At 41.6% G+C, this 16533-nt stretch overlaps 2 protein-coding genes across 4 annotated transcripts in view; one reads left to right on the top strand and one right to left on the bottom strand.

Moving 5' to 3' along the window:
- The window catches only part of SYNPO2L (synaptopodin 2 like), a 39410-nt gene extending 35739 nt beyond the window's left edge, over positions 1-3671 (bottom strand). The window contains exon 1 of the mRNA XM_015633843.3: positions 2595-3671. Within this exon, the coding sequence (XP_015489329.1) occupies positions 2595-2699 (105 nt within the window). The 5' untranslated portion in view covers positions 2700-3671. The remainder of the gene's footprint in view (positions 1-2594) is intronic.
- Positions 3672-5259: 1588 nt separating this feature from the next.
- The window catches only part of SEC24C (SEC24 homolog C, COPII coat complex component), a 38189-nt gene continuing 26915 nt past the window's right edge, over positions 5260-16533 (top strand). For 2 of the 3 annotated variants that reach the window (XM_015633520.2, XM_015633519.2), the window contains exons 1-3: positions 5260-5336; positions 12875-13077; positions 16042-16128. In XM_015633520.2, the coding sequence (XP_015489006.1) occupies positions 12903-13077; positions 16042-16128 (262 nt within the window). In that variant the 5' untranslated portion in view covers positions 5260-5336; positions 12875-12902. The remainder of the gene's footprint in view (positions 5337-12874; positions 13078-16041; positions 16129-16533) is intronic. The other variant, XM_015633522.2, reaches the window with a different exon arrangement.

Here is a 16533-nt window from a genome sequence, read left to right as displayed (position 1 = left end):
AGGGAAGGGAAGGGAAGGGAAGGGAAGGGAAGGGAAGGGAAGGGAAGGGAAGGGAAGGGAAGGGAAGGGAAAGGTAACCATACAGCATGGCCAAAAAATTTTCAGGAAAACAAGAAAAAGATACCAAGAACAACAATCAGTGAGTAATCTTACCATAATCTCCATAAAGAGAAACAATTAAGAGATGATGGTGATGTAAACTTTAGAAAGCATAAAGGCAAGAAGACGAGAAACTGTGTACACTGATCATGTAAGATGAGGAATTATGAAGGGCTCTGTAACACAACAAGAGCGACTCAAGCAGGAAATCCCACTTAGTGCAACATTTAGTCTTTGCTGTTACCAAATCTTCATTAGAAAATCACATAAGACTTAGACAGGTAAGGTCCTAGTTGTTCAGAAACAATTTTCTGTTTATCTATAGGGTAAACCACTAAGACTACCAATTCTTAGATATTTCCCAGGGCATGCTGATAACTACCTAAGGGGAAAGGATTTCCCTCCACATTGCATTAGGCAAAAATTAGATGCATTGGTGAAACTTAAAACTTCCCCTGAAATACTTGCAGGAAACACAAAGGAAGCAGGAAGCAGGACAAGAGGTAACTCTTAACCTAGTCTGACTTAGCAATTCCAGATCTCTCCCAAGGTACAACATGTATCATTTATGTATAATGTACTTGATATACATGATTAATTTCCTAAATTAATTTTTCATCACTTATTTATCATTTGACTCAGCATCCAAAGGTAAACATCTTTCTTTAGTGTTACTACTATGACTTTTCTAGCCTAAAAGTTGAAATTGCCTAAAATGACAGCACTGGAATCCCTGAGACACAAACAATATCCACTCAGTTATCTCTTGGCACCTATCAGCTATTCATGTCTGTATGTTCTATCACATGACATTTGGCAGTTTATTCTCTTCTAAGCAGGTTACATTCAGATATGATCTTCCTGGCTACATGGTAAGGACCTAAAAACTCCATTCTTTGGAGACTATTTAAATGGTGTTGCCTTCAAGACAGTATGTAGGGTCATTGGATGCTATTAAATTCTGGGCAATAATAGACAAAAAAGATAATTGTAAACTGAAAATCTTGCCTAAAGAATGATGTCTACTTTGAGCCTCAAATTGATTTGTATCTATCATATTTTCACTAATTATTTTTAATGCAATATCCAAGTATTGTAAAATTATATATATATTTGTATTGCTAGATTTAAAGTACAGCACCCAGTTCTGGGTGAGAGCTGCTTCTAGTTAATACCTTCTTGAAAGTGCTACTAATCCTTGAGCAACATTCCATTCACCTTAAGGTGCAACTTAGCCTGGGTAATGACTAGTTCTTGCTGGTGTTCAATCCTGAGTAATCTTTATAGACACTCACAATCTCCGCCCTCTTCAGTCCCAGTTTCTTGTCTACTGAGGGAAAAACAAGAGTCAAAATCAGCTTAGACCATGCAGAGTTAATGTGACCCCTGAAAATTCCATTTTCCTAAGAACCACTGATGCCAGACACCTGTTGCAAGCATATTCATTCTTTCTTTTTAACACCTGAAACTCTATGAGTTTGTGCAGAAGTTGTTTATATGGAGAAAAATCATCCTTCTCTACATAAGAAACATTCACCTCAAGGCCAAGCTATGGGATTCCAAAACATTTGGCAGAAGTTACAGACAAACACTCCATGATCTGAAGTGAGCCAAGTGACACAGAACATTTAATTTCAAAATTCTGTCAGAGGCATGGTCTACTTAAGGAAACAGAAGGAGCTGGGCAGAGCATTTTTTCATTTCTGCTGCTTGGTGCCTTCCAGTGAGCTACCCCAAGATATCATTGTGTTAAGGCTAATGCAGCTGTTATGAGCTTAATAAAGAGGATCATTTTTTCCACTGGTTTTCAATCTATTCAGTAATCTTTCTGAAAAGACAACAGTAACAGCTGTTTATCAAAAGTAGTGCAACACAAGGTTAATGTTTATTCCAATTTTTTATCTCACATCCAAACAACTGTTTTTCTTTAATTCTTGAAATTAAACCAGTATTTTCTGCTTAGAGCACCACAAATATTCACTTCAGACAGTGTTGAAAAACTTTCATCAACAGAAGAGGCACTAAGAAATGTGCATCTATTTGAAAGCTGGAATATAGTAATGAAATGTTAGGGACAACTGAATTAAAAATATGGCTTCTACGGCTTCCATTTATTTTTTTCTTTAGTTGGATGTCTTACATGACTATTGAAGTTTCCATATTTGAGCCCTTTTCCCTGCACTGACACTATGGTTATAGTTCTGCTGACAACTCAGGAGAGCTGTACAGCCTACAAAGCGTCTGAGCTGTACAGACCTGCACTGAAGCAGATCTCCACCTGACACTTGTCTCTACCTCCATAGCATCTATTCCAGGACCCACAGCCCACCTCACACCCTGCTTGAGCACACCACACAAGTTTTCCTTTTAAGATCTGCTGCCATGGTAAAGAGTTCCTGTATTCCTTAACAGTAGTGAAAGATGCCTGACTCAGCAGTGATATCTGAGTTCAGCAGAACAACTTTGCTCTCACAGTTCGCACCTCAAGGTCCTACCTTTGACACTTGAAGGGGTCTTTTCTGCTCTGAACCCCCTTGCAGGCGGAAGCCCCAGGGGGCACCTCCAGACAAAGTGATGAGCATTTCTTCTTCAGCTCCCATGATTTCTGTGCTTTAGATATTTTGTCTTCACAACTTCAGTACAGACTCCAGTTCTTAACAGGCAGACTCTTCTATTCCCATATTCACAATTCACACCACCACTCTCCAGTCCCCACAAGGCCCTCTTCTCACTTTCTCCTTGAAGTTCACACACACACAAGAGCTGAGACTGTCAAGCCCAGCCTTCACTGCTCTTCTGGACTCTCAGCTGCTGCTCTGCCTATGATTAGACATTTGATTCTGCCCTTGGTAAGGGGCCAGAGTTGTCTTACACACGTGTCATGTCAATCTCACCCTCTGTGCCCCCCCGCATACACGATGGATCTCTCACCGGAACGTGGCTGAAAATAGCACACCTCCTGTCTCTCCAGAGCTTTGTCTGACACTCTTAAAGCTGGAAGCATTTCAATAAAAATTTTATTTCCACTTTGCATTCCAAATGCAAATCTTAGAGTCACTCAGTATTCAGGATCCATTAGTCTGAGTTTCAGGTAAGGATGTGTCATAGGCACAAACTTGTACAAATCAGGTGACAGCACCTGACCCTATGAATTGAACAAAACCAGCTTGCAATTAATGTGCTCTCCACTTCTATTTTCTCCATGCAGCTAGTGTTATTATGCAGCAGCACTATGTGCCTGCCCTGAAAGCCATGGGCAGCGTATAGGTGTACTGTGCTCCCTCTGCAGCGTGCTGCTCCCTGACATCCCCTACATCCACTCGTAACCCTAGACACTGGGACCAGAATAGCTGGGATTAGCTACACACACAGGATTCAAACAGTTCTCTGCAGGGCACTGCTTACATAGACTCAATGGCCAAGACAGCCCAATCAGGTCATAGAAACATAGAAACAGAGAATAGTTTGGGCTGGAAGGAACTTCCAAGATCATCTAGCCCAACCCACCTGCAATGAGCAGGGACTTTTTCAACTCTTATCAGATTGCTCAGAGCCCTGTCCAAAGTGACTTTTAGTGTTTCCAAGGATGGGGCATCTGCCACCACTCTGGGCAGCCTGGTAGTGCTTCACCAGCCTCGTAGCAGAATTTTTTTCCCTATATCCTGTCTAAATCTATACTCTTTTCATTTAAAACCATTACCCCTTGTCTTGTAACTATAAGTCCTACTAAAAAAAATCTGTTTCCAGCTTTCTTAAAAGCTCCTTTAAGTATTGAAAGACCACAATAAGGTCTCCTCAAAACCTTCAGGCTGAACAACCCTCTCAGCTTTTATTAGTAAGAGAAGCCGCCATCTCTCATCTGATAATTTTCTTGGCCTCCCTCTGGACCTGCTCCAATGGATTTATGCCTTTCCTGTGCCGAGGACCTCAGAACTGGACACAGGTCTCCAGAAGGGGTCTCACTAGAGTGGAACAGAATCTTTCAGTGTTTTTTCTTTAGGACCATGACAGACAAGACCTCCTAGCCATCCCAAGCCAGGGACTTATAAAAGAACTAAAGTCCATGTTCCCCCTTTCCTACAAGGTTTGAAAAATAATTTTCTGTTAAGGTCCTGAGGACAAACTTACCCTTACAGCTTCCTCATCCTGCAATGACAAATAGCCTAATACCGTAACATCCAGAGGATGTCCTTTTGCCGTAATGCCATTGCTTGGTTGACTACTCCGTTGCCAGCACTACAGCACCACTCATCTGGTGCCACTGCATATTGCTGGTGGGCACACACCAACACAATCACAGAATCATCAATGCTGGAAGAGACCTTTGAGATCATTGAGTCCAACCATCTACCCAGCACTACCACTGTAACCCCTAAACCTCATCACTCAGCACCAGAGCCTGATGCCTCTTAAACACCTCCAGGGTGGTGACTCCACCATGTTCCTGGTCAACCTACTCCAATGCTTGACCACCTTGACAGTGAAAAATTTATGTAATATCTAATCTGAGTCTCCCTTGTCTCAGCTCTAGGCCATTTCCTCTTGTCCTCTCTGCAGCCACACAAGAGACCAGTCCTCACTTCACTGCAATCTCCTTTTGGGCAGTTGTAGAGGGCGATGAGATCCCCCACTAGCCTACTCTTCTCGAGACAAAACTATCCCGGGTCCCTCACCCATTCCTGTCAGTCTTCTAGACCTTCCACGAGCCTTGCTACTCTTCTCTGGACATGCTCCAGCACCTCAATGCCCTTTCTATAGAAAGGGGGCCGGTAGGGCCTACTGAAGGCAGTACTTGACGTGTGGCCACACCAGTGGCGAGCAGGGAGGGACGACCTCTCCGCTGTTGTTAGTAGGGAGTGAACAACTCTTTGCACCTTGGTGCAGAACTGGCCCTGCCTGCTCCCCTGTCGCGGTCTTTCACGGGCCGCTGGCGGGACAGGCGGCCAAGGGCACCGTGACCAATGGTGGCCGCGGCTCAGCAGCGCTCGTCCCTGCCCTGCTTACACCTCAGCTGCCCGTGCGGACAGCGCTGGTTGGGGCTGCGCGAGGATCAGCCCCGCGGCCCTTCCCGCAGCCGCCGCCCGCCCCAGCCTGGACGTCAGCGGCCGGGGCCTCCGAGCGCCTGCGCCGCATCCGGGCCCCGGCGGGCGGAGCGCGGACGTGGCAGCGGCGGGCGGGGAGCGACGGGGCGGGAGCCGGAAGCGGGCCCGGCAGTGGCGGTGGCAGCGGCTGCGGTGGTGAGTGAGGCCTGAGGGGGCTCCGGGTGGCTGGGCCCACCGGCGGGGCCGTGCGGTGCCCGCTGCGGGCGAGCGGGCGGGTGGGCGGCATCGCTGCCGGCACCGCGCCCGGCGGTCCGGCCGCGGCCCGGACCCGAGGCGCTGCCGCCGCTGCCGCTTCCTCCTCCGCCGAGGCCCGCTGGCACCCGGTCGGGTGACGCGTTGGGCCCACCGTGCTGCGCGCCACGGGAGGCTCTACAGAGCCCAGGGGCTCCCCGGAACGCGCCCGGACGGGAGTGTCCGCATCGCCCGCGGCCCGGCCGGTGCCACCGGCCTGCGGGGCCGGGCCGGCTGTCGGTGGGGCCTGCACTTGCAGTGCCTGGGCTGCCCCGAGAGAGCCGTCGGTGCCCCGGTGTGGTGCGGCGACAGCCGGCGGCTGCGAGTCGGGCCGTCGGTCCGGCACGGAGAACCGAGTGCTTCTTTTTGGCCGGGGTGCGCCGCGAGTCCGATACCCCCCTCTGCAACCTCCCTAATCTCCTGTAATCCGCGGATCCTTCCCCTGGCGTTTGTGCCGTGCTGTTCAAGCTTTCATTCATTCGAGATTTGCAAAGGATGGTAGTCCCTTGCGGATATCTGGCGGCCGAGATTGGTTGGATTTGGCAGTAAAACTTAGTGGTTGCTTGTCTGTGGCTGTGAAAAAAGGAAGAAAAGTAAAGGAGATGGCACGATCGAAATACAAGTGTAGTCTTGAAAAGGTGGTTATGCAAGATGGGACTCTTGCTTTCTATGTAGATGGTGCTTTAAATGTGTTTTATTTTCTGTTGTTGGAATTTGCTTTCACTCTTTCTGGAGTAAAAAACTCATCTCTTTTGATGGAGTACGGTGAAGCTTAGTTTCCTTTAGTTGTGGTTTTTTTGTTTGTTTTTTTTTATCTTTTTGAATGTACTGATCTCTGAGACTGCAAAACCATCCAAACTGGGCTGTAGTTGAAGTTCTTTTTAAACTTACTGGCTAATGGAAGTGATTGCTGGGACATAAGAGGATTGCTTGCACCTATGTCAGAAGTTATCCATAGGATTTAATGTTTGCACTGACATTGAAAATACAAATTTTTTTGTTGTTGTTGTTGTTTGAGACTCAGCTGATTGTTAGCGATTAATGTGATAATTCCTTAAAAATATTTCTAGATCCATTTCTGTTACAGGATTCTGTAGTCAACTTTCCCAAATGTTGTGAGGTGTGTTGGACAGAAATCACTATCTGAGACATAATGTTCAAATTCTTTTTTGTTGTTTTTTACAAGCAGTGTAAATTCACATCACTGAAATGGGAGGTGATTACTGATTTTGTACTAAAGTCTTTGCTCACTATTAGTGTGAAGTTTTCCTGAGTAAATTTAGGGAACTCTGGCTTTAACATAATTTTTTTTCTTTCCTGCAATCTTCTCCTAGAGTAGGTGTTCCAGTTATGGGATGGATAGAAATATATGTAGCCTTAAACTTCCAAGCTTTCCTCTTTAAAGGACACTTTCAATCACATATATACACTCTGTGAAAACATAAACATTTATATGCATTTTCTTGTGGAACAGGTTCTTGCTAATGGAACTTCCCTTTTTGGCTTGAAGCTGTGCCATTCGGGATTCTTTTATTGTTGTAGACAAACTATGAAGTGGACATCAATATAAAGAATATATAATTGCTTCTTAATATGCTGTGACACTCCAGGTTCTTAACTTCATGGCTGAAAGCTGACTTATAGCAGTGAACAGATATTTAAAGGATTATTTCTTTGATGAGTGGTTTGGTGCTTGTACTTCTTTGAATGCTTTTTCCTGCTATGGTAGGACTATGTTATCTTCCTGTAACACTTACTATCAGAAAGAGGGTCAAAAATCCAAGGAAGAATTGATGGTTGGCTAAGGAGGGGCAAGGTACAAAGAGTCACCAACAGTAATCAACAACAAGGTCTCTGCAGAAGAGAGGTGGATGTTCTTCTTTTGGTTTGAAAAGCTGTGTTAGGGATAAATTGTGAAGACAGAGCTTGTTTTTATATGTTCAGCAAGATTCATTGTTAACATAGAAAGCACTAAAAGGCAGTATAAACTGGCAGTAGGATTTAGGAAAAGCTAATTCTGACCTTCTTTTGTTTCTTGCAAGTGATGGAAATCGTGTAATGTGTATTTGTGTACAGGAAGTCAGAGCACAGAGGTGGCCAGTGTTACAATGTATGTGAAGAAAATTTGTTTTTCAGTCTTACTCCATATATTCCTGCTCTTCCTTTTCTCTTTCTGTCCTCTTCCCTAAATTTGAAACTACTCATATAACTTTTTTAAATCAATTATGCTTGTGCAAGATTCACAGAAATTATTTGGGTTTTGTAACATATATGTCCACACATATTTGGAGGTAGCTAGGAAACAGAGAAGTCTTTCACTGTGATTTTGTTGATGCTGTATTGTCAGTGACTTTTGCCTCCATGGGGTTGCTCTTCAGAAGCCATGCTGATAGCAGAAGTTTTTCAAATATTTTTCTAGAGCTTTATTACAGTGATAGAGATGTGAATCAGTCCTACCAGGAGATCTGAGTCAACAGTGTATAAAATGTTATTGAAGTAGAAATCTGGTGGTGATGGCAGGGGTTGGAAGTAGTGGTAGTATTAAGGTTAGGTCAAGACTAAGCTGGGCTTTTTTGTATTCAGTTTTTAATCACTTTCGCTCTTGTAACTTGTATGCTGTATTGTACTTTGCCCAGGATGATGAATCAGCCTAACAAAAAACTGAGTTTAGTGTGGCCTTCTTTGGAAGAATATAGAAGTGATTGCACCTGAGGGTCACTTGGAAAACTGTGCCTTACTTACTTTCTTTTCATTAACTGTTAAAACAATGTTTCTGGCAGTAACTCAAAGTGCATAGATGAAGAAAGTGTTACCTGTGGTGTAACAAGTTGAGAATCTGCACAGGCGAAAGAGAGAGTGCCACATATTACAACCAGATTGGAGTTGATTCCAGTATTGCCTTTTGGGTTGATTTGGACAAATGTGTGGGAGGCATTTGTTACAATGGCCTGCGAGCTTAAAGATTAGTTGGAAGTTTCTGACTTCTAGCACATGAGTTTCTTTTCCAGGATTTTCTATAGGGAAAAAAAAAAAAAAGCCAGTAATTTTTTATATCTGAAAAGAACCAAGTGTTCCATGAATGCTCGTAGAAGACCTAGTCAAACTGTCAATGAAAGAAAAGCAAGGACATTTCCCTTTCCAAAGAGTGTTCTTAGCTCCAGGGTCTAGGTCTTTGTAAGAATAGCAAAACCTTGCTGCTTCCAGAAACAAAAACATTAAAAGTACTGTAGGAAATATTCTGAATTACCGGTGCTCTTCTTCTGTCCCATCTCTTGGAAATAGTTTGATTTTTGTGTTAAATAGATGCATGTCTTTCAGTTTCAGGATAACATAGGTGACTGTGTGGTTGTCTTGGGTTGTGTGTGGGATTTTCTGTTGTTGTAGGTTTGGTTTTTTTAAAAGTATCCATTTTCTCAGAAGCTGAAACAAACAGGCTTTTTCTCTGGGACCAGTAAAAAAGGCACTAGCACCTTTCTAAAGGAAAGTCATTTTGCTGTGTGCCTTTCCTTTGGAAAGTGAACAAGAACTGATGAGATTGAGTTTTTCAGTTTCAAAAGAGAGTTAATGCAGACTATTAAAAATTATGAATATGATGTTTTCAGTCATTTGGGAGATTTGATCATTGAAATGAGCTCATACAAATCATTAGTTTTTTTAAAGCATGTCATAAAACCTTCCTGTGGTCTAATTTGTTTGGATACTAAGAAATCTTGAAGCTATTGTAAAAATTTAGATATTCTGCACCACCTACATTACTCCTGTATATCTTCCCCTCCCATCAGATCAGACTGATCTTCACTGGTTGTCTGTTTTGTACAACAGCCTTCTGGTGTAATTGTAGCTTTGTAATTGTGTTGATCAAAACTTCACGGTCAGCTGCCTTTATACAGAGGAACAGAAAATGGTATAAAGTGACTGCTTCCTGCTTTGTGGGGAAATTGTTGTTTATGGTAATGACCACTTGTCATAAGATTTTTTTCCTGCTTATTTGAGCTTTGTGTATTGTAACTGCTGAGTAGTAATACGATGTTCAACACCATGTGTCAGTATTATGTTTGGCTTAGTTTTGGCAATGTGTTACTATGTGCAAAGGAGTATCCTCAGCATTTTTATCCAGTGAAGTGGCCCATTATCTCCATTTCTTCCTATCTGGTATATGTATTATTTCTGTCATTCTCCATATCCCAGCCAATTTTCATACTATATGACAGAGCACAAAATTATCCCTTTCTCCATATCTCTTCAAGTGACCGGGTTCTAATTTAGACAGAGATGTTTTTTGAGTGGAAACAAAATGAATGTTTGATACAAATAACTTGTATTGGGGAAGAGTGAAAACAGACTCAGTGACAACAGTCTTCCACCTCCTCAGAGGCAAATACTCTTGTATGCCTTATGGTATTTCTCATCAGTGATGAGCAAGTGTGCCACAAGCCTCATGTTCAGGGCAAGATGGACACAAAAATAATGAAGCAGCCTTGTCTGCAGTTTCAGCACTGACTTGTTTTTAAGTCTCCCTCCTTGACCCTCTGCCAGTATAGAGCAAGCATGAGCTTGTGCTGTGGTGGTGATGAACCTGTGCTGGCTGGCACATGGGCTAGCTTAAGGTCTGAGGTCTGTCTTTCAGTTGGGACATTGAGTTAGAACCATCTTGTTTGTGTAGCTACTTTTTCCACAAAAATGTAAGAGATTATCTCAAAACTCTTTTTCTCTGTAAGATGTGCATTAAATCAGCTTACCTCTCAGTTTTGGTATTGTGGAGAGAGCAACAAGCTGACAGATATCACCTGTTCAGGCAGGAAATATTGATATTCACGCAAGGGAGGGAAGGCTGGAAAGGGAATAAGCTGTAAGTAAGATCACTTACTGAGTATACACTCACAGCAGTAATTCAGAAGTGGTTTACAAGGGTCATGCTTGAGTTCTTGTCCCATTGTGCTTTAGAAAACAAGAGAAAAAGCTTGAAAGATTTATCTTCTGCCATATAGTAATTCCTAGCTCAAACATTAGATCTGTTCAGGGATTTCTGTTGGTCTAACTTGTGAAAAGTGTCTTAGTGGTTATGGCTCAGGAGCTGCCCTGTGGAATTCTGCTACTCTGCAGCTCTTCCTGGATGAAAGACCTGTTTGCAGGAGCAGTGACTAGAGGCCAGGTTCCTCATGTGCTTTCCAATAAGCAGAGGCAGGAAGAACAGAACACAGCCCTCCTTCCTTGTCAGAAAACCCTGCCCAGATGTTCCAAGATGTGCAGGTAGAGGAGTCCTCTCGATGTGTTCTTCCTTCCCTGTACTCCCACCTTTGCATGAGGCACTCTCTTGCTTTACTGTTTGTTTTTTTTTCTGTACTGTTTGTACAGAACAGGAGGTGGCTGAGAGTAGGTCCGTGATTGCACTGTGGTGACACTGATTGCCTGCCTGGGCAGTAAGAGGTTAACCTTTCAGGGAACTTGGGAAGGGAGCAGGTCCCAAAGTCCAGACTTCCTGGCCATATGGCTGCTCAGGTGAGACTGTTTTGCAGAACTAAGCCAAAGGTAGTGTGGGAAACCAGAATTTTTAGAGATTACACATTATAAACGTGATAGCAAGAGAGTAATCATGTTTAAAAACACTGTGGGCTGATGAAAAATTCTGTCATGCTCTTGTAAGCTGTTGCAAATGACATTTTAACTTTCAGGAACAAATTACCTTTAAATATTTTAGAGGTGGTCTTTTTCTAAACAAAAGCCCTATCTTTGCCTTTATACAGCTTAGAGAATAAAAATATGAAACTTCATTTATTTCCTTTTATAAAAGGTTAAAATCTAGTTTCAGAGTAAGTATTAGTTATCTTAGTATTGACATTTGTCATGTATGCTAGCTGTAGGGGGTGAAATGTAGTATTTATGTTTTGTGCTAGGTTTCTTTTGTAAGTAATTAAATCTCTGTATTGTGATACATGTATTTTCCCTTTACTGTATGTATGAAATAATTTCTTCATGTGAATTATTCTTACTGAGCTGTAGTTCTTCCAGTAGCTTTGCTGTACAACTGTGGTGTCAGTTGCTGAAATAATTCTTGGGCATCATATTTTTGGTAATGTGAAGAACCAACCTTAGCATTTTTTGGCATGTGCCAAAATTTTTTGGCATGTGCCATTTTTAGCATCAGAGTGTAGGCAAAGCAGCTTGGGGCTTTGATACCTGATTGACTTAAGCTACAGATTCCTGGTCAGGCTTTGCTTCTGGTGGCTGTTGCTCCTCTTTCTCCTCTGTGTTAAGTTTTACTTTGAATCTTTAACACACAAGTTCATTAAAGAGTTTGGAGAAAAATATGACGACAACATTAGTTATTTATTTTACATTTTCTTTGCATTTTTATATAAACTGATGTGTTAGTGTAGATAAGTATTCACTGAAGAGGGTAACAGTGACATGGAGTGTCCAAAGAAGTACAGGGGATGCAAAATATTCTTACGCGAAACATGCTATGAGGGAATCTCCTGCCCCTGATGCAATCTCCTTGTTTCTCTGCAAATGAAAGGCACTGTGGGTTGTCTGCCTGCCTGCTGTTGTAAGAATTACCTGCTTAGTCTGGGGTCTTACAGTTCTGCTTTTCCTGCTATAAAAGATAGTCGGTCTCTTTATACAGTTAGCTAGGGGAGTTGGGAATGTCTGTTGAGCAAGATTTCTTGCAAAAGTTTGCTAAGAAATGTCTCTCCTGTCTCTGACACTCTGTTTCCTGTCTTAAACTTTGGTATAACTCCTTTAGTGCCATCTTTGCCTGTAATTATTTTCCATTTTGAACACCTTTCCTAGGTGAAAATTTTGCTTGTGGAATATCTTTGTTTTCTGAAATGTATGTATGTAGCAAGGACTTTAAATCATCTATTGCTAAACAAAAAAGGACTGTAGCCCTGGATGCTGGTCCTGTTCTAGATTTATCAAACCCTTCAAGCAGCTGCCTTTGTGGATGGTGAAGCAGGCTGCTTGTAACAGGGAAACATGATGAAGTAAACTAACACAGAGGTGACAGCTGAACTTGTTCAGTGTTACTGAAGTGTTATGTTAAGGAGTCACTCATCTATACCATGAAACCTATTTTCTGTTGATTTGATTCTGTGAGGTGGTAGTAGTTTGAAAGGTATCTCAGAAAGCTTGATAATAATCTGCTGTGGAATGGCAAATGATGATATTTTATCTGAGGTGATGATCACAGATCTAACCAGGATTAAATGCTGACTAAGCTGATTAGAAAATATAGTTTCTGAAAATACTGTTTTAAATAGCTCATGTAAAGCATTTATCTTATTTGAAAAAATTGCTGTGCAACTGTGCTGTGCACAATTACCATTAATGTTTTAGCTTCCCAAGTATCATGATCTCTCACTTATTTGAAAACAATAGGAAAGCTGACCAGTTTGATTTAATATCTAATAAAAGTAATTTTTCCCCCCCCCTTTTTGCAGGTGAGGTTAGTTTGGGGATGTGAATACAATGAGTGTAAACCAGCAAGCTCACACGGGGCCTCCTTACGGGCAACCTCAGCCTGGATATCAGGGATACCAGCAGCCTGCCTACGGAGGACAGTCATTGCCAGGGGTTCCTCAGTCGCAGTATGGAGCTTATAATGGGCCGATGCCAGGATATCAACAGCCAGTCCCTCCACAAGGTACTGCTTGGTCAATGCTTAATGATTGATAACCTGTGAATTATGGTGCACATGGGATTTTTTTGCTCTATACTTCCTAATGTAAGTCTTCAGGTTTTTGTGGTAGTGATTATCTGTTTTTCTCTATGTAATTTGAATAATGCTAAAAATCATGTCATCTCATATTCTGAGGTTATTCTGCTGTCTCTTGTCCAGCTTGGTGGGGCTTATTCTTTTGGTAGGTCATAAAATAAACATGATGAGAAACAGACTGGTTTTTTCTCTATGTTCATATCCCTATGTTACTGAAGCACCTGAATAGAAGAGTTTTCCTGATGAGGTTATTTTGGGAGGCAGCAGTTAGGGACTGTAACAGATTTATAATTGAGACTGCCTTACATTGTTGCATAGAAAGATCTGCACTCCATCCTGAAAAATTAAGACATACAGCTCTAGGTAGAAAGTGTATTTTGAGCTATTTTCTCTAATGTCTTTAAATTCAGTAAGACCTTCGTGGACATTTGGCAAGCTAATATAGTCCAGAATTTCACTGATTCTGCAGGATCATCATATCTCTTGTTATTTTTGTCTGTTAAAAAAAATAAAAGTAACTCAACTTTTCTTTTCCTGTTTTCAAAAGAAAGGCTGACTTCAATAACTTTGTAAGTCTTGGTTTTCAAGTGTGTGAATTGCTCTGGGAAATCAATAGTGAATGGAACATTTGAAATGTAGAGGAGAAAATACTGTTGCTTTGCATGCAAGTATGTCTGCCTTTTCAGATCACAGGGATGAATTCAGTTTTGCCAAAATTCGCACAACATGAACTTAAAAATATTTGTTTAGGTTTCAGAGGGGTGTTCTAAGGTAATTAGGACTGTGCTGGTCAAGCTTTTTGTCTCTGTATGATTCCCCCCTTCAAGGACATTTTCCATCTTTTGTAACTTCTTGAATTTTAGCCCACACTCAAGGAGAAGGATAGAACAATCAAAGTGCCTCTAGTTGTCTTGAAGCTAACAGAAGCAAGGAGCTGAAATTTGGGTACTGAATAATTGCACTGTTGGATTTTTGTCTAGAGTTAGTTGAGTAAAGTAGTAAAAGAGTTGAGTGTGGTGTGGTAAAGAATAGGTTATTCAAGTGCTCCATCTTCATTTTCTTTCCTTAATCCTCTTCCTCCCATGTTTTCAATAAATCTCTTCTAACAGCACTTTTAAGCTGAGAGTTTTGAACTAATTTCACAAAGGGTTTGAATTCCTATGAAAGTAATGAAAATTATCTCTGAGCAGAGGAAAAAACCCTGCTTCCTGGGAGAACAGAGGCAGTGCTCAGCCACTGAGAGCTGTTTGACTGCTCACTGTAGCCAGTGACTAAATCATGTTTTCTGTCCAGTGGAAGGAATGGTGAGAAATTGGACTTGCTTTGGTGAGGGAGATATGGGGATTCAAGAACAAAAATTACCACAGATTTGGAAAAGTTGCATCAGTGCAGCTATTTATAGAAAAGAGGTTTTAGCTGTTAGCAGTGTGAGGAATGATTAGGGTGTTTGTGAAAAGAAACTGATGAGCATCTTCTATCAAATACTTCAAAAATTTTCAGATTTCACAAGCCTGGAAAGCGTTGCTTTTTAAGGGAATTAACACTTTTCATCCAGATTATTTCTAGTTTGCCTTTTTTAATTTTGGGACTGCTCAGTAAAAACAAACCTAGATACCTTGATAACATTCATAAAAACTTGTGCAGATTAAAAATACAGATTTTGTGTCAGTAATGATTAAAAGATGGTGTGACACTAAGGGCAACATTTGAACAACAAATGGTCTCATTTGAACAACAAAACTGTATTGCACTGCTCAAGTAGTCACTTGAACAACATAACTGTGTTTCACTACTCAAGTAGTGTCTCGTGTACTTTATTATCAGGCAAAGGCTGTCCTTTTGTGGGATTTTTTTTCCACCTTTTTTTTTTTGAGACCATCATTCCTGGACTTAGCAGACTGTATTAAGGAAATCTCAGTTGTCAAGCTGTGCATTTTGGACCTGCTGTTTAGGATTCCTATGTTTAGAAGAAAGAAATGTAAAATTCAGAGCCTTACACAACAGCCAGAGGTTGACCTGTCAGTGGCTGCTGAGTGTGAAATCCCTGTAGAAAGAGGGAGTCAAACAAACAACACGTTATCAGGGACAGCAGACAGGTGATAGTAAAAACAGTGACAAGTTGTCCTTTCTACCACCACCTCCGACACATTGTTTACTGCTAGTCTTTGTGGCAAGACCTATTGTAGGTGCATAATATAGAGGAAAGAGAATTAATTTCAGAGGCAGGAATTTAGGAAACACTGAGGAATATAGGGAAAACTGCCAATGTTTTTCTGTAATTTCAAAGTAGTTGTCTTAGGGATTTATTTTTAAAATAACAGTAAAATTGCTTGGAGGCTGAGTGGAGAAATGTTGGGAGCCAGTGCCATCCTTAGTCATGGAGTGTTTTGCATCTGATTTATGTGACAAACCCTGACACTAACTAACTGGAATCATGGGAGTGCCATAGCAGTGATGATAGTCCTTTTGAGGACCAGAAGTGGAGTGCTGTGGTGCTAGCTGAAAATAGCTGCTTCTTGCTATGAGAATATTGAAAGAACAGGACAATTTTCCCCCAGTCCTTTAGTCAGTCCATTGGTTTCCTTCAGATGAGGTCATGCAGTTGAAAGTGCAAATGCAATTATCTGAATACCAGTAACAACTAGGCTGTAGATCATTTTACATAGGCCTGCTTTATGAAAATGTTAACACTTGAATTAGTGTAAAGACTACATTTGTAATATGTTGTGCATGGCATAAGAGAGGGAGTATAGCTTGAGCAACAAGGTGGGAAATGACACGAATTTTGTGTATGAGGTATTTTCTGCACTGCAGACTGTTCTCAGCATTGGAAAGGCTGTCTCTCAGTGCTTTCTCTCAGGCTTGATTTATTGGTGTATTCTGTCTTTCCAGGTTACTTTCCTTCCTTGGGGTTTCCTTCGAAGGGCTCTCCTGTATCTCTCAACTCTGACACTTCTTCTCTTGCACCTAATTTCATAGGTAAATTGTGTCCTTTCTTTGGGAGTGTGCATGCTGTGTCACTTCTGTGCCAAGTTCCCATTTAATATGGATACTTATCTCAAAGGTTGGGTACCTGATTGTTCAGGCAGAGGTGGGTGGGACATTTCCCAATCTATTTGTAGGCTGCATTCCAGAAGCATAAATAGGATATGAAGAAATAACCCTAATAGAAATCCCTTATGCATGCAGATTCATAGATAAAACTTGACTTGTGACTAATGTGTTCTGAAGTCTGATTTCAAAACCTGAATGGCCTATTCAAATTCTGTCAGGTACAATCCTTAGTTTAAAACAACTTGGTCTCGCTCTTGAGAGGGAAGGTGAGGTGATAGCATTGCAAAGAAATGGAAAATCTCTGCAAACCACCAGGAGATTGTTACTGAA

This window comes from Parus major, chromosome 6 (genome assembly GCF_001522545.3).
Source record: "Parus major isolate Abel chromosome 6, Parus_major1.1, whole genome shotgun sequence".
Taxonomy (NCBI): Eukaryota; Metazoa; Chordata; class Aves; order Passeriformes; family Paridae; genus Parus; species Parus major.
Note: the sequence above shows the minus strand (reverse complement) of the source record. Positions and strands in the feature narration are given on the sequence as shown.